This window comes from Triturus cristatus, chromosome 9 (assembly GCF_964204655.1).
Source record: "Triturus cristatus chromosome 9, aTriCri1.1, whole genome shotgun sequence".
NCBI classification, from domain to species: Eukaryota; Metazoa; Chordata; class Amphibia; order Caudata; family Salamandridae; genus Triturus; species Triturus cristatus.
The window spans coordinates 954,168,394-954,196,207 of NC_140592.1; the positions used below are offsets into that span (position 1 = coordinate 954,168,394).

General features: G+C 44.8%; 1 protein-coding gene across 1 annotated transcript in view; it reads right to left on the minus strand.

Moving 5' to 3' along the window:
* SPATA7 (spermatogenesis associated 7) overlaps positions 1 to 27,814 on the minus strand; it is a 517,137-nt gene that overhangs the window by 234,601 nt on the left and 254,722 nt on the right. Inside the window, exons 6-7 of the mRNA XM_085627838.1 lie at positions 20,666 to 20,796; positions 4,068 to 4,549 (exon numbers count right to left, since the gene is read on the minus strand). Of these exons, the coding sequence (XP_085483964.1) occupies positions 4,068 to 4,549; positions 20,666 to 20,796 (613 nt within the window). The remainder of the gene's footprint in view (positions 1 to 4,067; positions 4,550 to 20,665; positions 20,797 to 27,814) is intronic.

Consider the following 27,814-nt stretch of genomic DNA (forward strand, 5'->3'; position numbering starts at 1 on the left):
TGGCCAGATTAATTTTATTCACACCCAAACACATTAGCGCCACTTTTACAGAGTTTGCCAGTGAAGCACTATTTTTGTTGTCTTGGCTTTGTTTTCCCTGGGCTTGGAACTAGTGCACCAATCCTGGAGGTACTGCAATGTGAGGATTGAAAAACAAAATTTGTACTGCTGCTCTGCATCTAGGGATGTTGTCTTTTTTTACCATACTGCTTACGTTTTGTAAGGATATAAGCAATGGCCATTGAAATGGGTCCATTCAGGGCCCTGTAGTCATGTCCTTAACTTTTCAGGCAAAAGCACTCACAGATTTCTGAACAGTGAGTGTAAAAGCATTAAGGTAACCATGTTGTTCCTGCTTACATTTCACATGGTTTGCAAAATTTTGCATTCCCTATGATTGTTTGCTTTTTACAGGATGCTGTCACTTTTGTTTTGTAAATGTAGGCCACATACTGCTCTTGCCCAATGTGTAATTTAAATTTAGCCGCATCCAGGTGTTTATAGCTGGCAACAATTGGGTTGTAGTTGAAGGCAGTCTGAGTTTTTCTCAGTGGGGCAGTATGGTGTTCAGTGGGGGAGAGGATGTGGCACTATGGCCAGAGCTGCTGAATTTGGAACTGGGGAACCAGGTTCAGCCTTCATAACCAGTCCTTCAGACCACTCTCCTGAGAGAGCACTATCTCATGCTAGACCTTAGAAGGCTTCGCAAGACATTAGAAGCCCCGGTGTCGTAGCACCAGCACGTGGACCCTAGCATGACAAGTGTAGGTTAACCTTCAAGGCTTGTCCACCACTATTTATACTGAAGTTCACCTCCAGTCTTGAGGGCAGGCCTATGAAGCAGCACACCCTAGAACAACAGTGACCCTGTCACTGAGATCAAAGGACCCTTGAGAAGGGCCAGCTCTAGGGCGGTGCAACCGGTGTGACCACACCAGGTGCTGACTTTAGGTGGAGGCATCATTTTTGCAAGTATATTATGGTTTTAAAAGCGCTTGCTGCCTCCTTCATGGCCTCCAGCAATTTTTGGTAATAATAAAAATGTCATGATGACTCTGGTGATTAATGTTCTTCGCAGAGAGAGATCGGAATTTTGTCTAATGGAAGATTTGACTCATGGAAAGGTAGCTCAGAGGGTTAATGTACCTGCTGCAAAGAACATGTTCCATGCAGATCACAAAAGTACACATAATGTAAATAAGCCAGTGGGCTACTGCTTTTGTCAGAGAGATCCTTTTGTTACTTGCAGTTTATAAGTTAAAATCCTAACATAGAACAGTGAGCTATTAACTGTCATCTACTCCACAGCAACACAAGTCACATTTTTTTAAACTTTTGATACGCTTGAGCTACAAACAATTTATTAGTTTAAATGGTCAGATCATGCTGCAGATCTTGCATTATGAGGCAAATATAGCAGAGCCATTATTATTTAGAAAACATTTGCAAACTAGGATTTTTAGCCATTCATGTCTGAACTGCTGTTGTGGAAAAGGGAGAAGTGCTCTGATGACAGAAACTCCATGGCTCGGAGACAAATGGCTTGTGCTTTTTATCGTATTTGGGGACCTTCTGTGATTAGAAGTATATCCCACTTTGTGAATACATTTTAGTGTCAATACCTCGTTATAACCTTAAATAATCATGTGTATCCATTGGTTGATAAAACTGGGCAGTGAAACCAAACAAATACAAAAAATTGGGATGTTTGCGCATTCTGGCCACACCTCTGGCTCCGCCCACTGATCCAATCCTTGGGTTATTCCTGCCCACAGTTCCCCTACTTTTTTCCCCCACTTCGACAACTGATATATCGTGTTGCCGGATAGTGGGAACACCACACCAGTACAAAGTACCATTCCTATGATATTATAAATTCCACTAAACTGTTGACTAGCAGGTAGCCCAATGTACAACCTGATTAATGAGTAATTATCACACTGTTGTTAACAGGCACAGGGGTCTCTATCTGCAGAGGCACGGCTGGGCGCTCACTGTCTACACAGATTTGGGTGGTAGAAGAATAAATTGGTTATATTTAAATTCATGTTTCATGCTCGACATTTCATTTTTTAGTGTTCTCTGTAGGAATTTCTGTGATTTATGACTGGGTATCCTGGTGCTCTATAAGGTAATAATTTACTATGCTTTAAAAGTTAATACAATCTAATATGTAATGAAAAATGTGTTGAAAAATGCTTTGTTTTGGCCTTTGTCTCCCAAATTTTCTTGGGGGGGGAGAAGTTCAACCCCCCAAACTCCCCCTAGTAGCGGTTGCTCACTGCGCTTGCTCGCTACACACCATGTGGGGGCTGGTCTCACTTTTACTTTGTTCTCTCTGATTCACTACTTGTGTCTATTTTTGGTGCTCTCTGAAAGAATGTCTATGGGTACATATGACTGGGTGGGTAACCTGATTTTCTTTATGGTCATCATCTACTATTTACTATGCTTTGAAAGTTGATACAATTTGAATATGTATTGAAAACTGTGCTGTAAAATTCACTATCATGTGACCTGGCAGCCATCTGTAATTTGAAATGTGAAGACGACACAAGGGGTGAATCTGTGGCGCTATAATTTTTCAGACGATTTACTTCTGTCAATCCCATCAGAGTACAGGAAAGGGGGGCGGGGGGCTATATTTGGCTGCCCTTTATTGGGCATTTATGTGCTATTGAACGGAGACCTTTATTTGGAATAGCTTGTAGGAGCACCTCCCCCCGATGTCCAAGCCTGGGTGGGAGGCTCAACTACAGTGTCATTGTCACACGACTCCACCATGGTGGAGAGCTGCCTGGCAGAAACGCATCCACCAGTTAAATCTGGTTAAACCGCCAGGCATGCCCCGAAATGAGGGGGAAGCCGGACTCGGAGAGGAGGAGGTCCATGCGGGAAGTCGTGAGGGGGTGACACCATGAGTTACCCGCACCGGGTGACACCAACCCTAGTGACGCCACTGTCAATAGACAAAAATGAAAAAGGGTTACTCAGCAATGTTGCATAATTTGGCAAATGTTTTGTGATACACACCCTCATTTATCCAACCCCTTACTCGAGCAAAACACACACAAACACACACACACAATTTCTCTCTCTCTCTCTCTCTCTCCCCCAAAGACATAAAAATACATAAAAGTAATATTTGTACTTTGGATAGACATTGTTTTTCTTATGATTGACATGAGTTTGTCTCTGGTAAAAGAGCATTCCAAGACTCAGCACAAACCTGCAGATCTCCAATGTTTTCTTCATGCTAATGAAGATCCCTTGATGGAGAACGTTTTGCGTGTTCGCATGTAGTCTCAGATCATCATATGATCCAGAACATGCATTCACTGTGACAATCTATCTCTTTGAGGGAATGCAGTTGAGTTTATTGACATTAATATAATTGTATGTCTGTACATACTCATGGCGGTGGGTCCTTTGATAGCAAGGCTAACAAAAATAATGTTCACAGGGTCCCTATATAGACTGAGGAATCTATATGAAGTGCCACAGGCTACTGACTTTAAGAAGCAATCAGTTACAGGGAAATACCTGGTACTTTCATATCCGGATTCTTGGAAGGCCTGGCAAACGCATTGGAGTCTTTCTAGAGAAATAAGTCTGGAGCTTAAACCAGGAATCTGATTCCCTAAATCGCAGTAGAACTACACCATAGCAAAATACAAACACCATAGTCGGTCATAAAAGTACATAAACTCCACTTAATAACTCTAAGAAAGTTAGCAGATATTTGTGCAAAGGTTCGGGGAAAGAGAAACTGCCTAAAAAAAAAAATATGAACACTGAAAAATCAAATGAATACCACGGACACAACGGTTGAAATACGAGTGGGTCACCTAAAAGGTGGGGCTAATTAAGGCTCTGGTAATAATGGTCCAACGGAAAATGGAGAAAGTTGGATGTGATGGCAGTGGTGTGGGTGCCAAACAATTATTCACAGTGGGACAGAAAGAAATAATTGTTACATTTGCAGCAACCTCATTATTTCTCCACTGAAACCCTACTGACTAACCTCATTTCCCAACGTTTCTGTAAATACACCTCTCTGTGCTTACCTCTTGTCAGTCTGCGTCCACGCCTCCTTCATGCCTTCCCGTCTTTTCCTCCTCGGTGGTGTGTAGTATCTGTATTGAGAAAGAACTGACTTGGCCTGTGTCTTCAAAGTGCGCGGCTTGAATGGCTGATGACTGTCGGTAAAGTGATGTGAATGTCTTTCAAGGAGATCTCCACTGTATGTTTTAGCAAGGGGGTCCTGAAACTTGTGGAAAGTATCCTCTTTGGGTATATTTACATCAGGGGAGGAGATTGATGTGGTATTGCATAGCCGTTTTACAGAGGAGACGCCTACGCTTATGCCCGACGTGGAAGAACTCAAGCATTTCCAGGGAGAGTTTTGACCCTCTCCAGCTGTGTTGGCTGAGACCAGGTACTGTTCAGGTGAAGAAAGAGTTGATCGTGGTGAAGGGAAATGCTGATTCTCCATGCAGGGAGAGAGAATGTCGTTGACCATATTGTTGTCTTCAGTGCCATACAAGCTCTGGAACAGAGAACAACAGCGTTAAACTATCAATGAAACACCCTCTCTTATAGAAACATGCTAAGAAACATGTGGTACTGAACCTTAAATGTGTTAAAATAACTTGAAACACAAAACAAGCAAACATACCGTGACAGAGTTAGGTGCTATGAATGCGTAATGACCAGGTACTATCAGATTAGAAATCAACAACTATGAATGCTAAACACCATGAGGAAATTCAAACATAGAAGATGCCAGTCCCACCGGAATTATGGTTTTTTCAGGAATAACTAAGCTTGCGTACTGCGCTCCATAACATTCGGCCTCGTGCCTCTATCTCACTGATCCCCAAAGTAGGGCCGGGGGGGGGGGCGCATGGGGCCCTCCTGGCCTTTAGGTGCGGCCCTCTGGTCAACAGCAGCCCTGGCTGCTGTTTACTCGATAGAGTACTAACATTAGAATGTATTAACCCCTTCTGAGCCTATGACAAGCTGGACTCGTCATGGAGCACAGTCGCGCTGTGTCCCTGACGAGTCCAGCTCGTCATGAGGCATTCCCTAGGGCACCAGAGGGATTCCCTTTAAACCAAAATAGCCTCGGGAGCTCGGGAAGAGCTTCCCCAGCTGCCGAGGCCCCCCCCCCCTTTCACTGTAATGACGATCGGCGCGCACGTCATTACAGTGAAAGTGAAACTGAAATGAGCCAAGAGGCTCATTTCAGGTTTCACTTTGTACGTGCTCAGGGGGCTATCTCAGCCCCCTGAGCACGTAGAGAGACGGGAGAGGTATCGTTGGAAAGGGGAGAATCTCCCCTTTCCAATGGTACCCCTCCCCAGTGGATCCCTGCTTGGGGATCGCCACAGGAGGGCGATCCCCAAGCAGGGATCCACCCACTAGACACCAGGGAGGGGGGGAGCGGCCCCTTGGGCAAGGGCCTTTGCTCCCCCCAAATTATTTTGGGCACATTTAGTCTTTTTGCCCCCCCTGGGGGGCAGATGGGGGCAGTAGCCCCCAATCTGCCCCCCCGGGGGGGGCAAAAAGCCCACTAGACACCAGGGAATATTTTTGACAATCAAAATAGGGGTGGGGGCTGCCCAAAACGGGCAGGCCCATGCCCCCACCCCACCCCCAAATTATCACAGTCTTTCTGCCACCCCCGGGGGGCAGATGGGGCATTGGCCCCTAATCTGCCCCTTCGGGGGGGGGGGCAGAAAGCCCACTAAACACCAGGGATTTTTTTTAGCGCAATTGGTTTTAGGGTGTGGGCTGCCCGAAACGGGCACGCCAATGCCCCCACCCTCCCCCCCCTAAAATGACAGTCTTTCTGCCTCCCATGAGGCAGATGGGAGCTGTAGCCCTCAATCTGGCCCCCCCTGGGGGCGCAGAATGCCCACTAGAAACCATGGATTTTTTTGTTTTATTAGTGTAGGGGTAGGGGCTCCCCAAAATGGGCATGACAATACCCCACCCCACCCCCAGAGAAATTCCAGTCTTTCTGCCCCCCTGGGAGGGCAGATGGTGGCAGTGGCCCCTGATCTGCCCCCTGGGGGGTAGAAAGCCCACTAGGCGCCAGCGAGTACGCAGGCTTTTTTTATGCATGGGGTTGGGGGCTGCCCAAAATGGTCATACCAATGCCGCCACCCCCACAAAAAATAGCCACAGTCTTTCTGCCCCTTTAGGGGCATATCAGGATGAAACCCCCTTCCCCGATTCCCCCCCAGGGCGGCAGAAAGCCCATTGGGCTCCGAATTTTTTTTAGCAATGTGCATACCTGTGGATTTTGGGCCCTAGCGCAGTTGGCACGTAGGAAAACCTAGCAAACCTGTACATACTTTAAAACTAGACACCGAGGGGAATCCTGGATGGGGTGACTTCACTGGCTCTCACCAGGTTCTGTTACCCAGAATCCATTGCAAACCTAAAAATGTGTCCAAAATAACAAATTTTCCTCACATTTCTGTGGTGGAAAGTTCTGGAATCTGCGTGGGTCCACAAAATTCCACCCACCCTGCGTTCCCCACAGTCTTCAAAGAAAAATGGTACCTCACTTGCGTGGGTAGGCCTTGTGCCCGCGTCAGGCAAGGGCCCAAAACCTGTTGAGGAGACATCAAAATTACCTATCACAAAACAACCTGGTTTTGCAAAGGGGGTCCTATGAGTTGTTGGCCCCGGGCTTGGCGGCCACCTAGGGAAACCTACCAAACCCACACATTTCTGAAAACTAGACACCCGGGGGATTCCAGGGAGGTATGGCTTGCGTGGATCCCCCAACGTTTCCTTACCCAGAATGCCCTGCAAACCACAAATTTAGCTGAAAAAATCACCTTATTCACATATTTGTGTGTGTGAAAGTTGTGGCATCACCGGGCTGACACAAATTTCCTACCACCCAGCGTTCCCCCGGGTCTCCCGATAAAAACGGTGCCTCACTCGTGTGGGAGGCCCAATTACCCGCGACAGGCAAGGGCCCAAAACGTATTGAGGCGACATGAAAATTGCCTACCTCAAAACGACCTGGTTTTGCAAGGGGGGTCACCTGGGTTTTTTGCCCGGTGTTCGGCGGCCACCTAGGGGAACAGGCAAGCGTTTATTTAAATGTTAATTGCAGCTAAAGAGAGTTGATAACTAGGGTGTCCTGAACTACTTTACTTTGAGGAACACCTTAATTTATAAAGACATCTTGCAGCAAGTGTGAAAAAATATGATCAAGTCTCTTCAAAATTCAAAAAGTGTATTTCATTAATATAAATAACTTTTCACCTTAGTAAAGCAGATTCTATCAAAGCATTGAGAAGTATTTTTTTTTTTTAAAAGGTTAAAGTTTTCAAACATGATTTAGAAACATTCATGCTTCTGTACCATCCTGGCAACAATGGCAATAGCGAACTAAGAGGCAAGTCAGTTAATATGTGCACCCTTTGGGTGTCTGGGGTTGCTACCTTACTCGAACATTATAGTTTATCATATGAAACACATGGGAAGTTTTTGACAGCGCACATTCTGAAGTCATGTATTTCGAAGTCCTCTTGTATGTGAAAATGAAGGAAAAGGAGGGAAAGTAAAATTAAAACAATCGCCCAGGATCACACAATTTAGTAAACTGGAAAGCTGAGATTGTTCCCCGATTTTCGTTTTCCACATTATGCAATTCAATTCAGCCAGTAGATGTACATGCTTTGCCTCAACCCACTCACCTCCACTCCGTGCTGGTATTGTTGCGGCCCACGGTCCCATCAGCGACCAAACTTTTTGGCTCCCAGGAAAATGTTTGCGAGTAACCAGGCTCTATATGGTCATGCAGCTGTTGTTCCTCTATATGAACATGTAACTCCTCGGTGACGTGCAATAATATCCTTATATTGTATGGCACACAGCACTTTGTTCCACATATAAAGCCAGAAGCACCCTTTTGTCTAGCCAATATGACAGACCCGAGTATAGCCATACATCTTAACAGCATACATCTCTGGGATGAAACATGAGCACCAGTGGTATCAATAACAGGACAGCTCTGACATCACAATACCCTCTATGATGAACCTTTTGTATTACAATGGACTGGGAGTGGGGGCAGTGAAGATTTTTATATTCACTGCAATTAAAGACAATTTTAGAATTCTGAGAAGCACAGCTGCAGCCTCCCCCCCCACCCCGCTGCACGCTTGATTCAAACGCAGCAAAACAGCTGTGAGAACATATTTTTAATTAGGAGACCACAATGAGAGAACCTGCGTTTAGCAGCAATGCTCGGCCAAAGGTCATGTTCATGTTATTAGATTTTCCTTATATTTTGAAATGATGCCATTTTATTTTGCGAGTGCGCAAAGTGGGCTATTAGCCAAAGTAACGAAAAGAGAGAAGCGAAAGCCAGCGAGGGAGTGAATAAACATGCATATAGATAAAGGCTCTATCCGTACCGTTAAACAAACACTTGCACAACTCACCGCCATTAAATCATGAAGGCATCTAAATATAGACCCCTGTTTGGAGCGGGTTAGTTATAATGCTCCTTGAAACATGAAACTATCCAGTGAACAAATGCAAAGTGTACATTTGCTGCAGACTTGCTCCCTTCACGTTTTGTAATTTTGTGTATCCATCTCAACTGATTTAAGAACACTTATCAGAAGACAAGTTCAAAAATAAAAAAATAAAAAACAGAAAAAAATGACATAAGTGCTCAAAAGTGCTTTTAAATCATATTTAGTCCGACTCACAAACTGCAGCTGTACGAAATATGACTAGCTTAAAGAGGAGCAGATGTTCAAACGGATTATAGAAGCAAATGTAATACTGAGCTAATGTTTGGGCTCCCATATATAATACGGTAATTATAAAAGTATCAAATAAACTGTCCTACCAATGTGTTCATCCGACTGAAAAAACCATAATGAACTGACAGCTTTAAAACTTTTAAAAAGGCTAGCTGACCTTCTGATTAACCCTCGGAGTGCCCAATTGGCGTAGATTTATAGATGTTATAAAAAAAAAAAGATTACTTGGTTTGCCTTCAAGACATGTCAAACGAAGTGCCCCTCCAATATCAGTACAAACTTTGTGCAAACACTACACAAAATGCCTGGCAAGACGGAGACACCTAAGCAGTGAAGGGTTAACTGATAGAAGAGAAACTAATGGAACACACCATGAAGGTGCCCTTGGCACACGCAGTGCCACTTTACTAGGGAAGTTCAAGTAAATTCAATATGCCAATTGGGGGTAAGCCAATGTTACCATGTTTTAAGGAGGGAGCCCATGCACTTTAGTACTGGTTAGCAGTGGTAAACGGTGCAGAGCCCTATGGCCAGCAAAAACGAGATTAGCAGAAAGTGGAGGAGGAAGGCAAAACATTTAGGGAAAGACCACCCTAAGGCTGACAGGTCTAACAACATCCATTTAAGTTATATGGCAGAGAAACCATAATGTACTTTGCCAAAACATTAGACATGCTCTCCATTATTAAGACCAATTTTGTAATTCGAAAAAACTATTTATAACAAACTCTTAATGTGTTCACAAGAGTACATGATTAATTTAAACTGCATTGGGTAATGGGTGTAAACCTTCCGCCACACAGTTCATCAATCTAAAGGTGGCTCACTGATGGGCAACAGAAATACAACATCCTGCAGAAACATGGTGCTCTCTCAGACTAGCATTTCTGACCCTTTTTATGAATTTGTTTCAATTTTGTTTTTTTTACAACAATGTAGACTTGTATACACACACAAAGTAAACCCATAAAAAACAATCATAAGAGCGCAGACATCTCACATGCATGTTGGTCAGAGCATACACAATCAAGCGACACCCCAACAGATATAACTGCTTGGGCCAGGACCAATACACAAGACACTTCCCTAAGAGTATCTTCTGTCCTCGTGTTAGAATAGTCACACCTGTTCCTATCTGTCCATCGACATTTCGTCAATACTAGCACACATGAATATCAAGTCAAGTGAGGGTAAAAGCATATCGGGAGGGTACAGAAGCGCGCGGACTAATATTCTCCAGTCAGTCGGGTCACATTCTAGCAAGATGGTCTGATTGATAATTTCCTGCAGACTTCCACCACAGTCCGGTCCCTCAGCCACTCCTCTTTGTGGGGTATTTCTGACCTCAGCTACTTTATTACAATCCTGTGCATAGCCAAAGTGAGATCCAACATTGTTGCTTTCTCTTAAAATCTATGGTTTGTACCTATCGGGGAGAGCTCAAGTAGACTGGCCAAAGGAGTTCTTGTTAATAGGATCCCAGCAAATTTTTAAAATGTGCTAAACACATTTTCCCAGAGCTCCGCCTCACCTACTGCTATCCCTGAACAAATGAAAGAACTCATCATTATGCATTTAGGACAAGTACTTCTCCTCCTATGGTCCATTTTATACAGTATTGAACAAATCATGAGTGTGATGAACTAGATTAAACTGGTGATTTTTAAATCTAGCATGTGTCAGAGAAGCATTAACATTTCTACATGCTAGGATCCAATATTTGGCAGGGATTGCAGCCCCACAGATCTTTTCTTTAGTTTTACAAACAACACTTGTAATCGACAGTGGTCTTGATGCGCTCTATATAAAGCGGACATTGCATTACTATCCATCGTTCAGTCCAGCAACACAGAAAACACAGCAGATGCTCCTGGTACCTTGAGGAGCGTCTTGCATGATTTCTTGGTTTCTTTAAACAACCATTTATACTGTTGGAATTGGGACTGTAAAACATGAAAAGCATACTGTGCACCCTCAAAGGAAAAGAATATGTCAAATTTGAACAGGTCCTCTAATTGCATACAACCACAGTCTTTGTATCTAACAAAACTAATGTCTCCTATGGCCTGCCTAGGCTCAGCAAGCCCCCACAAGGGATCTCCTGACCCTTTAATATGTTTAGAAACGAAGGTAAGGAGGGAAAGGGAAATGGATTCTTTACATTCATTGAACGTTATAACCAGGACTGAGTAGTTTGCGACTGCTTCATGTTGCTGTGCATGGAAATTATGGAAGATGTTAATCTTAAGGGATATGAAAGAAGGTGCAATTGGGAGTGGAAGTAAAGTATGAACACAAAATGTTCATCCATTGTTCCCTCTATCATCTTTACCAAGTAGACAGGCCACATTTCACTCGTCCCAAGAGAAACCTACAGACAAACAAGCATCTTGACAAAGTAAATTCTTTCAAGCCTCCTCCCACTCATGAAGTTTTCTGTGTCTCTCACATTGAAAAAGGCTTTCAATGTAATATCCGAAGTAAAGTAAATTATCTCCTTGCAGACTTGAAACAGTACCAACTAGATTTGAAAGATCTTGCATCACGTCTTTAAAAACGTAGCCTGGCATAAGGTTTAAAACTGCGATCAGCTATTGTCAAAGAGGAAACCCAGCATTTATGCCTTTGGCTCTTACAAAGGTAAAAAAATGTATCAAGTCTGTTGTAAATCAGTATTTTTCCATATTATGTTTTGATTGCCTTGTGGTTTCCTAAGAACTTACAATGAAATCATATGTGGGGGGTTTCCATCAAACAGCACACTGTGTTCCTACTGTCTCCTTACCCTATAAATCGTTCCACTCCAGCATACTAGTACCTGATCATTACAATTGCTTGATTTATCTTTTAAGTTCATTCTGACCTAATATATGAAAAATTCCTCAAATGTCATCATATAATGTATGGAATAGTTTAGTTATCCATAGTACAATATGAAAGATACTACTCAACTTTATTTTGTAACTGCTGATATTACCTTTTTGCCTCATCCCCATCATGTACCGTTAGACATAAACTTGGCTGTAAGTATTTTCTGTTTCACTTTACAAAATCTCAATGAATATTTACTAAGGAAAAACAGAGTGAAATTAACAGCAAGGTCAAAGGCATTGGGTGCTGGCTGGACCCCCCTGCATCACCATCATATGAGTGTTTGCTTGTAAAGTATCTCTTACTAAAGACTATAAAATACCTGACCAATCACTCTTGAGATGCTTTATACACCGGCCAAGCGTGAGTGGGGGTATGACAAGAGAGAAGTGGCGGATAGATGGCTCAGGACAGATGTCCATGAAACATCTTTCACTACAGAGGTTAAAAACTAGAGGGGGCAAGAAATGGCTTATTTCGATTCACAGTCTTTGATATTAGAAATGGATCACTTAGAAGTTGCCACAACTATTTTCAATAAGCATTAATTCAGTGTTCACGTATTTTATACTTTTCAGCCCTTGGTGAAAGGGTGGACTCTTATGAGGTGACATTAGGGGGTCGAGGCAGAACTTAATTAGCTGTAACTATGACAGACTGCCTCTCATTCACATGAACGGGATTGTAATCATGCTCCTCACTTTCAGCAGGCTGGCGGAACTGGATTACTCTCCTGTCTTACCCCAGGTTCTCCATTACTTTACCCCAAGGAAGGGCTGTGAAGCGTACCCAATGTATTGGAGAAGAATCAATGCACACTGCTCTTACCTAATAGGCCATAATCGAAATCAGCAGGAGAGCTCATTGGACTGGCTACAGCTTTAGGAAAGACCCTGGCATCACTGAGGACCCAGAACTGCTAGGCTTCACCAGTAGCAGTGCCTGGACAGAGAAGTGGGGACTGGTTTATTGGTCTATGTATTTGCCTCTGGAATCAAGAGGTCTGGTGACCTCTTTGAATTCTTCTAAATATGGTGAGGATCATCACACCTTGGATTCAGGTGGCTGTTATCCTCTCAGTATTGATCGTGAGAGGAAAAAGTAGTTTACCTGGTGCTAAAACTCCCACTGAAGTAAAAAACGACTTTTCCCTAAAACCACCAGTTCTTGTTAACAGTCAACTCTAGGTACATGAGGCTATATAAAGGACAGTGCTACCAAGGTTTCCATCTCTTTTACTGCTAGTGGAACTGGAGGTACGAGAAGCTGAGGCTCTGTCTGTACACCTAGCTATGTCCCACCATCTGCAGAAGCTAAGACAACTTCAGGGGTGTCCCTAGATACCAAACCCTCTGGACAGCACATTTCTCCACGCATCGGCACCCCTTAACGCTAGAAATACTCTGCACAGAGTGCCATCCACACTCGCTGAACATGCAAACTTTCAGCAGAGGCCTGCTGCTGTGGCCTACTGAACAAGTAAAACATCTGTGCTATTTTCTTGCCACTTGTATAGGCTCCCATTGCCTGCTCAATGTGTCAACAGGTGGCTGCTACAGCCTGCAAGTTGAAGCATTCCTCATTCATTCATTGAGGGTTCCTTGGCCTGCCATGTGAAACATCACTGGCCTTCCGTCTCAGTTTGACTTTCGCTTCTTCAAAGGGTTGGGGGACAGTCTGCTACTCTCACTCCTTGCAGCCGTCGATGAACATAGCCAATGCTGTGGGTCCAAAACTATACCAGTTACAACAGATCCACCTCATAACTTTCGGACATTACATACAAGGGCCCCAATTGTGATTAACAATGTATCCGAACCCTGTAAAATAGTCCACTCCTGTGGTAGGAACCACGTTTTTGGGTGCCTTGTTGTAGACAGTTTACTGTACTCTTGGACTAACCCATGCTTCTCCACAGGCGGGGTCAATCACAATGGGTGTTTGTTCTATACATATCTTCGACACTCGGTTTGTCCTGCAAGCCTCCTTCTATTGATTTCTTCCACACATGTACAATACCAGATGTTATTTTCCCTGTCAGGTGTCTGTGTCTTCATTTGGCCTCAGACAGTACACATCCATAGGAACATTATCTGTGGCAGTTAGACTCACGCTCCTCCGCAATGGAACTTTATGAATGAGATCTCACACAAACTTCACTAGTGGCACTATTCTTTCTGTTTGCTTCCCTGTGTCTCTGAGCACTTCGGTCTCGTTGAGCCTAGGAGGATGGTGTAGCAGAGACTCTGTTTACTCCCGAGACCACTAAACTGGCTAAAAGGTAAAGATGGCTAACACACTTCTTCCTTTACTCTGCATTAGCGAGCCCCAATTTCGATACACTGCTTTAGCGAGCCCCTATTTCCCATTTTATAAAGGTCTGTGCTGTCAACCATACATAACATGCAAGGGTATTACTTTCCAAAGCTGCAGTATGCTAATTATGCAGATTAGCAGAGGCAAAGAGTAGTCATTCATAGAAAAACGAACGCCGCACCATCGGTGCATCATCACACTGCCGTCTCATTTTTAAAGGTACTATTTCTACAACACAGATAATGGTGATAGATTAATTATTCTTCCTTTGTAGCCGATAGATTTTAATATGAAAAAAATAGTAAATATGATGTAGTCTACACCTGAAGTACACCTTAATCCACTGAAATTAGGATAACAAATGCTTCTATACTGGAATAGAGCACATGGATCAGTTGATAAAAAATATGCATCAGAATAATATAAACATTATTTGCAAACTATTCAAGATTGTTCCAAGGCTTCTATATCTGTGTACTGCCTATTATTAATCTCACACAATTCAGTCTACAAATGCAACCAGTGAGGGACACCCAATAACACGATCATTCACTCATGCTCCATTCAACACGAATGGCGCTGGTGGAATAATCCTGGTGCAGTCGAACCAGAGCCCTCTTGACATCAGCAAGACTATCTCAAGTTTAGAAGAGAAATGAACCTTCCATCACACCTTTCCTTGAGTCGAATGACTATCAAATTATGAATTAACTAAATAGTACCCTGAGATGGGCCAGATGCAAAACGTCGCTTTACAAAATGGTGCAATAAATTTGCATATTTTCGAGTTCCTTACAGATTTTAGCCATGCTTATCATCTGGATATTAGAAAGTGGAATGCAACTAGTCTAGGTGCTGTGAACCTTAACAGATTGTTATCCTTGATTACTATTTTCCCCTATTATCCCATTCTCTTACAGCATCACCTTTCATTCCGAGAGACTCTGAAAAGGTTGCTAGTGGTGTGGAGTGCCTAGCAAGTCACCAAACATAACTCAGTAAGAAAATTACTTAGCAGGTACACTTTCATTAAGAGGTCATGCTTAACACAATTATTGAAATCTAAAATAAACAGTAATCCCTAACATTTAGTCTCAAAAGTATATTCATCAGTACACAATCATGAAAGGTTTATCATGTATAAGCAAAATTCCTGTGCCGAAGCAGGAATGAATGAATGAAATAATTTTATAGAGCGCACAATACCTGAAGGTGTCTTAGCACTATACGGATCAAAACCAGGAGACCTACCGCCTGAGGACATACCTCTGGTGTAGCTAATGACCTATTGACAGAACAACCAGGTCTTCAACTGTTTTCTGAATAGCTGCAGGATGGGTTGCGAGCTTAAGGCAAAAGGCAAGGAGTTCCATAGTTTCCCTCTGCGATACAACAGCATTCTTTCACCCTACCCCATTTTGCTTTGCTTACTCTTGGGACAGTGATCATATGCGCAGAGCTCGATCTAAGGTTCCTACAAGGAATATACCAGGAGAACCGATCCTGAAAAAAGGTTGGCCCGGCTCTGTGAAGGGCCTTGTGGATAATGCAAAGGGCCATACCTTATATCTTTCCTTGTCTCTTTCCCTTGCATATAAACCTGTAAACTGCTTGTGCCACATTCTTCTAATTCTCCAATCTCAAAGAATGTTTATCTCCATGCTTTCAAGTTCTTCCTGCACCTCAGATCTCAAACACTTCTCTACATCAGAGCCCGCACTTTGGCCCCAGGCCCTTCAGACAAGTCCCCAACACCAGCCAGTCTCTTGCCTTGCCCCACGCACAAGCATGCTAGTTCACTTTATACCCCGGTACTACTGATTGCCAAGCCCCAGACCCCAACAAGACTGTTCGTGCCCTGGCTTGGACACACTCATGCATCCCACAACCTTATTGTAAAAAATAGTATCCCACTATCACCTGCACTCCTGCATGATACCTCACTTGAATTTTCCATTTATAGCCTTACAGCTACATTATGATCTTATATCTGTTTTTTAAATAGAACCTTATACTAACAGAACTACAACTTCAGAGTGCTTGCCACTATCTGTGAAGTGTCTGTGGCTGAGCTAACTCAATCCTTCATCCTCCTGCTGAAGTCAAATCATATGAACTGCTGAGACTTCTAATGTTGATGGGCCTACAACCACATTGCTGCTAAAAGCATGCATGCCACACCTTTTTCCTAGCAATGGTGTGGTCTGTGAGAGCAAACTCCTGAAACCCTCCAGGACAAGCCACAAAGGCCTTGAGGGTCTAAAATGAGGACCTTCAATTCTAGAACACATGAGAAATAGGAGGTTCTGAGAGGATGCTCTGTGGTCCACATACTAAAGAGCATGTGAAGCTACAGTTCTTTAGTTCTTTAGGTCAAAGGGAAGAAACTGAGGCCTTACCTAGATCCTTCCTCCTTAGATCACCAAAGTAGATCCATTTGGACTACTCTAGCAATGGACACGAGAAGCCTGCGATCCAGAGAACTGGCAAAGGATGGAATAAAGCGAATTGGAATGAACTGAAGTGTTAATAAGTAAATACTTGAGAGGCAGAAATGGAAAAGCACAGGTCCAGACCAGATGCTAGGACATAAATCGGCCATAAATCATAGAGAAGTACCAGCCCCATATAGGACTGAAGTTTTTCAGAAAATAAATTATTCCACCACACAATCATCCAAGTAAGGTCAAACGTGAACTGCCATACAGGTATGTTCATCCTTTGGTCATACAAATGAAACCCCTGTGAGGGCAGGCTTAGAAATGCAAACTCACAACTACTCATACAGGAAGTAATAGGCAAATATCTGGATGACTAGTAGGCAATAAAAAGTGATATTCACAAAGAACTTTAAAACATAATATTTCACAATAAAAGTATACATACTACAGCCAGTTAGAAGCCTGGAAGGCATTGCCTTCTGCCCCAACACCAATAATCTAGCTGTTACTCCAAAACCAATGCATGTCAAAATATCAAATACAAAAATATTGACGGCACGATCCCGGCTTGCACTATAGTGCCAAAGTAAGTATATAGGTGAATGTTGATTTAATATTCCAACTCCACACCTACTCACATTGACGATATTGTGCAAGGTGAGATCTTGCAGTGAATTTTGTTGCCGGTCAGCATTTAAAAGACAATATTCTGGTGCCACATCCTGTAAAACAACTAGGGGGCCGATTCCAATCCGGGTCGGAAGTGCACCGAACGCGATCCGGACGGAAAAAGTACGAGCTGTACGCGTGTTTTCCGGCCGACTCGTACAGCTGTACGAGCGAGCAAGTACGATGCGAGCTACGTGAAATTCACCGACCGAGTCGTTTCCGGGTCCATACCGCTCCGTACGTCTTGGTCGGAAGCTAACCGTGGCGTGCAATGGATGCGATTTATGACCGAGTCAGTACGATGCATGTGTCGGACAGCATGTGCGAGCTGGAGTGTCCGGCTCGCAAAACTTCCGGGTGGTTTTCTTTGGGGGTCCGCGTCGGACCCCCTGACACCCGCAGCCCTACGACTCGGACACAGGGGGAGACCCATGGGTCTCCCCAACACAGGCATGTACGGTGCGGATGGCACAAACGCGTACCTACTGTAGGGGGCGCACTTGTCCGCGACATACCCATTCAGTCTATGGGAGCCCATGTACGTGTCGTACGACCGGCTCCCATTGACTTCTATGGGAGTCCGACCGAACAGAGTCCGGCAGCATACGGCCGCATCGTACTCGCTTGGACGGACTGCAGGCCTCCGGCTCGGTCGGAAAACACTCCGTATCTGGCTCGGTCAGAGTGCTTTCCGACCCGGATCGGAATTGGCACCTAAGTGTACACCTTTTATGGGAGAAAAACCTGAAACAATGCTGGATGCACTGAAAGTGAGCAACAAGCTAGTACTGGGCTTTAGAAGAGCAATTTATTAAAGGGGCCATCTTATGAACAGTTCCACACCCTCGACCTGCGTGCCCAGCAGCCGGTGTGCTTTGCTGGGGAGGAGACAACACTCCCCAGCAACCTGTACTTGTGACCCTGCATTGAGGAGCTGGAGTACCATAAATTAAATGGAGGTGTCCCGCAGCGCGGAACCCTCGACTTGCCTGCTTGCCCCGGAGTTGGTGTCCTGAGCTGGGGAGGAGACCACACTCCCCAGCAAACTTTGCTTGTGACGTTGCATTAAGGCACTGGAGCGCCATAAATTGATCGGAGGCGTCCCACAGTGCGAGAGCAGGCCCGTCTGTGTCTGTCCGAGCCCAGATGAGGCTGGGTTGGGCCCCCCCTCATGGTTTGACCTTAGGAGGGACTTTTGCAGTCAAGGGACCTCGCATGGTACTGTTATCTGTGATCTGCGCTATCTATACAAATCAAATCATATCAACTTTATTTGCTCTAATTTTCCTTAAGTATTTTCTTTGTGGATTAATTTGGAATAATTACTGCGCAGACTAATTCGTTGTTTGGGCTAACTGCAAATGGTCTACAAAGCTTATTAAAGGGTTTTAATGATTTTATTAATAATTCACCAGAATCTTTTATAATGACTTGTGGCCCCAAAAGTTCAAAGACTCAGCATTCCAATATTGGAAGGTATCCACTTTTAATTATCTAGGCCCCCTGATTGATATGGACAGGTCCTGGGATAGTTTGATTAACCAGAGATCACAAAAGATGAAAGTAGCTGCGGATGCGATTTTTGCCAAAAAACTGGAGCACAAACCGATCAGGGAGATGATTCAACTGCATAAAAGCACGTGTTCCTATGGAGCAGGAATGTGGGGTTATACAGCTGCAAAGAAGATACAGATAGTAGAAACTAAGTTTTTTATGCAGACTTTTAGCATTATCTAAAACTAACCCAAATTTTATTACACATGCAGAATTAGGGATGGGATTTTTGGAAGATTCTATTGATATAGCCCCTTAATTATTATGGGTTAAAATATGGACCACTCACCAAGCCGTTTTTTCTAGGGAAGTATTGAGGGACTGTTTGAACCTTGACAACATGAACACCATTCCATGGATGGCCTATGTAAAGAAGGGTTTACAACCTAGGTCTGAGTGCCCTCTTTAATTACCCAGAAGGCATAGGTCCCCAGACAAAAGGAAGGGTTAAAGAGATTTGTGCTTCCCATAGGGAAGAAATCAAAATTGAAAAGTCTCCCACCTCCAGTGCTACCATCAATTATATGCAATTTGTTTTGCTTCTGGAATGGACTCCTACCTATCCTGGATAAGCAAACCATAGTACAGATTTTACCTGACAAGACTACGATTATATAAAATTCATCATCTAGTTGCCTTCCCTCCCAATGGTTCTTGGGTTGACCTGGATATGCAGTGTCCGTGTGTGGCCGGGTCCACTCAGTCCACTGCGCACTTTATGCGGTTTTGCACATTGTACGGCTTGATAAGAGCCTGATTTCCATGCCCAGCTCTTTTGCACAGACACTTTACCTCATACAAAGAGGGATTAAGATATTTACAATCCCTGGCTACACCAAAAATTTGCTATACAACACTTAGCTATATAATTGCTGCTATGAAAAATAAGGAAGTATTATGCAATGTAAGTTAGTTACTGTGATTTTGGATTTAATAGTTTTTTTAAATGATTGTACTTGCTGCTTTCTTTTTATAATTGATTATGAATCTTGTATTTATCTTATGTGCTTTGAGGATCATTACATGGTAGAATAAAGATTTTCTTGAACAATTCCACAAAGGATTTACAGCCCAACCAGACATTTTATAACAAAGGGAAATTCCAGAACCATTATTGTTGTAATATGCTTTACAACTGAGAACCAGGATAAGCGTTTTCTTTTCACTGGATGGCTTCTTCATGGTACAATATTGAATTGGCATTAATGGGCATACTTTTGATGTTTTGATTACTTGAATGATCCTATGAGCTGTAAGTATGCAAAATGATGTGTGATAGAAAAGCAAAGCTCTTGCATTATAACTAGTGCAGATAATGGGGATCATGCAGTCAGGCGGATTACAAGAACAGGGAGATTTTAAGTGGAAAAATGTAATATTACTTTAGGAGATCATCTAGTCTTTCAAACTCCCGCGGTTGTGTGAACCATGGAGCCTACTGTGGGATTTGAACAAAGTGTCAATCTCAGTGATAAAGAAAATGTCACAACACTGGAAGAGAGAAACTATCCAAATGTTAATTTCGTACATGTAGATTTTGAATTGTACACACACATATACACCAAGAATCAAGGACATTAATGTCAACAAATATGAGGTTGCATTATGAAGAACTACAAACAGACCAACATTACATTTGACCCCTACAAACCCAATTTCATGACTGTTGCTCTGATGATCCATTCTGATTTCACTCTATATAGTATTATCTTTTTTCAACATACTTCATAATCTTGTATACTCTTCCTTTAGTGCTTCCAGAAAAACTGGTTACTCAAGTGCTGTATGATAATATTTTTTTACTTTTCCCATGTCGATGGTGCAAAACTCACCAACCTCAGGAAGACGCAGCTAAGCTAGCCTCGTGGTTTTAAATTGCACCTAATGAGCCATCTTACCTGCTTATTGATAATTTGAATACATTTAGACATAACCAGTAATGTAATCCGCGCTATTGCATAAAAAAAGCAAATTGTTTTGTTTAAAAACAAACCATAAAAAAAGCATTACCTTCTTAGGGACAGCAGAATTAAGTCGTAAACTATCAGCAGAACCGGGGCGAGAAAGGTAGCCGAGTGACAGAAGCTTTTCAAAATGGCGTATGTCCTTCTTTAGTTTTTCCCTCCGCTGCTGGTCACTGTCTTGAAAACCCAAAAGGAAAATGCAGTATAATTATGTGGTCACAACATTCCTTAACAATTATTCTTTTCACATGCAAAGAGGTGTTGCATTGAGAGTCTTACTCGAACACGCAAAGATCAAAAGTTGCTATGCTGAGTACACAACTTGTCTTCATTTATATTCGGCTATGCCCATACAGTACAAACAGATATACTCTAGGGACACTCAACAAATGTAAATTATTGTACTATTCTGCTCATTTATGTGATTTTTGTGAATCCTTGCACGATTTACTTTTTGTCATATGTTTCTGTGTTGATAGTATGAGTTGCACTTTTTTTTTTTAATAGTTTTCTTTCCCATGCCTTCCTTTGTGCCCTTTTTGTTTATTCAGCTTCTCAATCTCAGTATCTAATACACAAAATGACACTTTATTATTTTAATTTTACCATATTTAACATTAGGAACCTCAGGATTTACATGTAGCTGCAGAACTGAACACTCCCACAAACTCAGTTGCTTTGATCTGTCACAAGTTCACAGAACTACCTTTGAGAAAATATAATTTCACAAGGGAACAGTGCTGGAAACTACAATGTGCTCTAAAGCAGCTCGTTTGAAATTGTTTCTTGCATAACTGAAATTCATCAAACATATTGATGTATGTAGATGAATTACAAGATCCAGTGGTACAATAGGTGTTTTTCTCTTACAAAAGTCAACACGGTTACACCAACAAAGTACACAGTGCCTCATTCAAAAAGTTACACTTACACATTTATGCACGTTTACGATTGTCTGCTATTCACAAAGGGATTTACAAGTAGTAGCTTTATGAGTGTGGAGTCTCCAAACATAACAACATAGGTCTTTTTATGTGCGGAGACTCAACACTCAAGTAGTAAAGATACTACTTGTAAATCCCTTTGTGAATAACAATCGTAAACATAGACAAAAGTGTAAGTTCACCTTTGTGAATCAGGCCCACATTGGTCTTAACACCAGCCTAACTGTAAGAAAATGTCAAGTATTTTAAGCAGAATTTCAGGCGAAGAGATTTGCAACTTTACATAATTTACACTTGTGTCTCCAGGACTCTCATTACCAGACATAGGGGGAGACCTACGGGTCTCCCCAACACAGGCATGTACGGTGCGGGTGGCAATGATGCGTACCCACTGTAGGGGGCGCACTTGTTCGAGACGTACCCATTCAGTCAATGGGAGCCCATGTACGCGTCGTACGACCGGCTCCCATTGACTTCTATGGGAGTCCACCGAGTCCGACAGCATACGTGCGCATCGTACTCGCTCTGTCGGACTGTAGGGGTCCGGCTCAGTCGGAAAACACTCCGGATCCGACTCGGTCGGAGTGCTTTCCGACCCGGATCGGAATCGGCCCCCAAGTTGAAGAACATGCAGTCCTTCTCCTCAGAACCACTGGTGCTGTCCCTCCCCCTCCCAACCCAAGTTAACACTAATTTCCTAATAGACTAGGGTAGCTTATTTAATTAAAGCGTAGGAGTAAATTCTACCCTTTCCAACAGGTCAGCTCTGTAATCACCAAGACACCATTTATCATAAAAATGCTGACTTTATTCAAAACACACAAGTTACAAAAGCTACAGGTGACACCTCATTGAGTTGTAAACATTAATGAAACACAATAATGTTCTGTGCAGATACATTAACATATCTTTATGTGCTGTGTAGTTTAGAGCTCAGATAGGATGGTGAAGTGAAGGCAGCTTTCAAGTGTACAAGAAAGATTTGGTGGCATTTATGGAAGGAAGGTTCCACCCACAGAGAAAAGAAATCCCAGAGCCTTGCTCCACCGCTGAAAAGTATATAGTTGCCCATGGTGGAAAGTTAAAAGGCTGCACAAAGGACCCATTGGTGAATCTCAGCACTCAGGGCAGCGCTTTTGTCCCCATAATACCAGGGGAAGTAGCAGGAAGGCAGAAAGATTCACAAACTGTTTGAGTAAATATGGCTATTTAACCAATGCCAGTGGTGTTTGTTCCCAGCCTTATAGGTCTAGTTGAATCTTCTTAAGCCAGTTGTCAACCAGACAGCGACCGCGGCAGAGGCAAAGCCTGTCCGCCACGGAACCGCCACAGGCAATCGTTACGATTGCCTGGTGGAGAGGTCAGCATGCTTACAATGGAAGCCAGCCTTTCCGTGGCGGTTGAACCGCTATTTAAAGGCTGGCGGGGAATGTTTTTGGGGGCCTGTTGCGGGCCCCCCTTGTGTTGGGGGAGGTGTGGGTGCATTGAGGGGGTACCCAGGCACAGCGTAGTGGCTGTTACGTAGTGCAGTGAAATGCAAAACATCCTCTTTTCAACATCGCGGTAGTGCTGCTGTCAGCAGCCACCGCCGCAATGTTAACGGTGAGGAATCTAATCCCATCCTAATCGGGTATGCGGTACCGCCGCATGCATGGCGGGCGGTCCGAAACACCGCTATGATGGTGGGCGAACCAAGTCCGCCCGCCATCGTAATCAGCCCCATAGTTCTTTAAAGTGTGAAATCAATTTAAAAATCATAATAGTCAGCTGTTGGGACGGAAAAGTCGTCTGCAAGGTAATGGATATGCACCCCTGCCCTCTTAATGCCATCGTGAAGTGAGCTGTATATATAGCTGTACTGATCGGGCTGGAGCCAGTGTGCAGTGAGGACTCAGCAACTTTGTATGCCAGGAAAAGCAATCATGGATGGACTGCCATGTGGAGTGGTCAGCAGCCCTTGCATGGTGAACAACCGACAACCCCGTATGCCAGGAGGGGTCACAGTGCAAGCATCTGCTGTGTCGATCAGGTCAGTGCCCATGTACAGCAGAGGTATGGTGGCCCCGTATGCTAGAAGGGGTCATTGGAACTAGCAAGAATTGCACCTGACCGGGTGTGCCACCGGAGGACTGAGCCTGAAGTGGGATTGGCCCAATTGCCTACACTGGAAAGAAGGACCAGCATAAGAAATTTCGCATCACCTTCTCTCTATCAGGAGCGGGATGGAAAGAATTGCCCACGAGAATCCTCCGTTTGCTGCAGAAACGCACCTGCATATGAGGATTTTAGGGATCGCTGAAAGCAGCCCAACTGGGCTGCATGCAATGGAATCACCTGAATCAGCTGCTGCCCCTCCGGTGCCCGCAGTGAGGTGCACTCAGGAACTCCGGATGCTTTGATTTTATAGGTGCAAGTAAGACTAAATTCGGACCAGTCTGCCCATGGGGAACTTGCTTGCTAGATAGCGCTGCTGTGATGGAACACGTTTGACTTTGATACAGACTGAGGTGTCGATTCCGATCCTGGAGAAACCGGGTACGAACCGTCGGTCGGAGCGTTTACACTCGTACCCGTGAAAAACACCATACAAACATGCAAGTACGATTCGTACGGAAACACCATTTCCGTATGAATCGTACAAAACACCGACCAACACAAAAATACATACAAATGTGATCCGGGACGGCGCATACGCGACATGCGGACGGAGTTAGGCAGCTTTTTACGTACCAGCAAGTACGATTCGTACCGACAGCACTCCGGACGGCAATATTTTTACAGCACCCAAAAAGTGCCTGAAAAGCGAAGTACGCCGCGAAGCGTGAGGAAAAGGGTACCCGGTACGCGCCGAACACCCCCCCAGCCCCCTCCGTAAGTACGCGCTGGACCCCCAGCCCCCCCGCGGACAGACGCACCGGACCCCCAGCCCCCCCGCGGACGGACGCGCCGGACCCCAAACCACCCCCGTATGTACGGTGCATACCCCCACCCCCGTATGTACGGTGCGTACCCCTACCCGTGTATGTACGGAGCGTACCCCCACCCGTGTATGTACGGTGCGTACCCCCACCCGTGTATGTACGGAGCGTACCCCCACCCCCATATGTAAGGTGCGTACCCCCACCCACGTATGTACGGTGCGTACCCCCACCCGTGTATGTACGGAGTGTACCCCCACCCCCGTATGTACGGAGCATACCCCCACCCGTGTATGTACGGAGCGTACCCCCACCCCCGTATGTACGGTGCGTACATACGGGGGTGGGGGTACGCTCCATACATACACGGGTGGGGGTACACACCGTACATACACGGGTGGGTTGGGGGTATGCTCCGTACATACACGGGTGGGGGTACGCACCGTACATACACGGGTGGGGTGGGGGTACGCTCCGTACATACATGGGTGGGGGTACGCACCGTACATACACGGGTGGGGTGGGGGTACGCACCGTACATACACGGGTGGGGGTACGCACCGTACATACACGGGTGGGGTGGGGTGGGTGTACGCTCCGTACATACACGGGTGGGGGTACGCACCGTACATACACGGGTGGGGTGGGGGTACGATCCGTACATACACGGGTGGGGTACGCACCGTACATACACGGGTGGGGTGGGGGGTACGCTCCATACATACACGGGTGGGGTGGGGGTACGCTCTGTACATACATGGGTGGGGGTACGCACCGTACATACACGGGTGGGGTGGGGGTACGCTCCGTACATACACGGGTGGGGGTACGCACCGTACATACACAGGTGGGGTGGGGGTACGCTCCGTACATACACGGGTGGGGGTACGCACCGTACATACACAGGTGGGGTGGGGGTATGCTCCGTACATACGGGGGTGGCTGGGGGTCCGGCGCGTCCGTCTGCGGGGGGGCTGGGGGTCCGGCGCGTACATACGGGGGCGCTGGGGGAGTGTCCGGCGCGTATGCGGGCACATGTTTGGACGTCTCCATGGTTGCTATAGTGGTTCGCTCCGTACGGTGTTTTTACCATACAGTTGTGCATTCGGACAGACGGGACGGATCGTACTTGCGCGTTCGGACTACGGTTTCCCGATCCGTACGTAAAACTGACCGGGGACGTGTCGGACACTTTTTCCGACCCGAGGACGTGTTGGGGAATTTTCCCAATGCGATTCGTATGGAGTTTTTTACATACGAATCGTACTTGCCAGTTTGTACGGGACTTGTACGATTCGTACGTAAAAAAATCCGGATACGATTTGTACGGGGAATATTTTAAGCGGATCGGAATCGGCACCTGAGAGTGGACTCTTGAGACTCAGTCTACTAATGGGGCTTAACCTGGATGTTGGCTATGAATGAATGAATAAGTAAATTAATTAATTTCTAAAGCGCGCAGCTACTTTGAGTGTGCCGGCGCTAAGGCAGATGGACAAAAAAAGGAGGATATCAACCACCCTACAGTTTGAACAAGCGTATTTTCAGTTGCTTTTGAAATATGTTTTTCTCTGGGATACATCAAAGTAGAAGAGGGATCTCGTTCTAGTACCTGCCTGCCAAAACAGAGCCAGCAGAACCACCCAACTTCTTTTGTTTAGTGATAGGAATAGCCAGCAACCGGGCAGACTGTGAACGCAAAGTCTTTTTGGACAGTATTCTAAAAAATCCTGTTTGACAGGTATTTAGGACCAGCCTTACAAAAGGCTGAATGCACCACAGTTAGCACTTTAACAAGGATCCTTTTTTTCACCGGTAGCCATTGTAATTGGTTACAGTATTGAGGGATTGAGACATGTTTGGGGAGTTTAAACAAAAGATAAATTGTTGTGTTCTGTATCGTTTGCCATTGCTATATTAAGTAGTCCTGGAGTCTAATGTAAAGAATGTTAGCGTAGTCCTGTCTGGAGAGGATCAATGCCTGGACTACTGTTTATTGGGCTTCCCAGGCAAGAAGTTATCATATTTTATTTAACATCCTGAGTATCCAGCGAGAGATTGGGATCTGAAATTTGAAGTATAGATGTGTATCAAGAAGTACAACAAATCGGTCAGTCCCCTGACCATCCTGGCAAGGGCTTGACACCAAACACCAAAACCTGAGTTTTCTGTACACAGTTGGGTTTAAGCCATCCCATCACTGCTACCATGCAAGCTGCAAATGTTGACTTCGCTTCCGATGCATTACTGTCATAAGTCCTCAGAAGCTGAGGGGTGACTGTATAGAAACCACTTGGATACCGAATGATACATTAGGTATGCCAGCAAGATCATGTAAATATTAAAAAGTGTGCAGCTCAGGGCCGAGCCCTGAGGGACTCCACACTTAAGAATCTTCACTTCAAAGAAAAACGACTCTCTGGTCCAAAGAAGGAACCCAGCCATGCTAGGGCAGTCCCCTCAACTCCAATAACGACAACTCATTGTAACAGGATCTCATGTGGGGTTATATCAAACGCGGTGGAGAGGTCTAATGGAATTTGGGCAGCGTTGTGGCCAGCTTCCAGCATAAATTGAATGGAGTCTCTTATTTACATCAGAGCTGTCTCCATGCTACCGTGAGCCATGAAGCCCGGGTGGAGCCAGATTTGCATTTGTAAAAAAACAAACTTGAATTCTCCTACAGTATGAGAATGGAACTGCAACCGTTAAACCTGAGCAGGGGGCATTATTTGATTTAGAGCATCGCCTGTAAGCTCATTGTCCTTTGTCATTAAAAGATTGTCCTGTATTTTAAATGATTTTTCCTTGAACATACTCGAGCCTTATTTTGAGTTTAGCGGTCTGATGGACCTCAAAACCCATGGTGGTGGGGCAGAAACCACCGCACAAGTGGCCCTACAAGTTGGGCAATCAGACTGCCATGGAACTGCTTCTGCCGCCAGAGATCTGCGATCCCTTGCGGTCTTGCAGCCGTCTGAGGCCCCTTATATGCTGGCAATGCAGCTGGGGCACTGCCAAGCATATTAGGAGTTTCCTCACTGCCACAGTTTTCATGGCGGTGAGCACACCATGTAAAGTGTGACAATGAGGAACCAAAGGACCCCCTGGTGCCTCTGCACCAGAGGAGACATGCAGGGGCACATGGTGTGCCCCCCCTATCTGCATGCCCCCCCAGTTCCCGCAGTCCACGCCCTGCAGGAACGTGCAATGGCGTTCTCAATGCAGTGCCTGCTAAGGCTCACGTGTGAGCCTTAACACTGCCCTGCCATGTGTCAGTCACTACAGGACCGCCGGACCTGGATTCCTGTCGGAATCCAGCAGGTGGTTGGA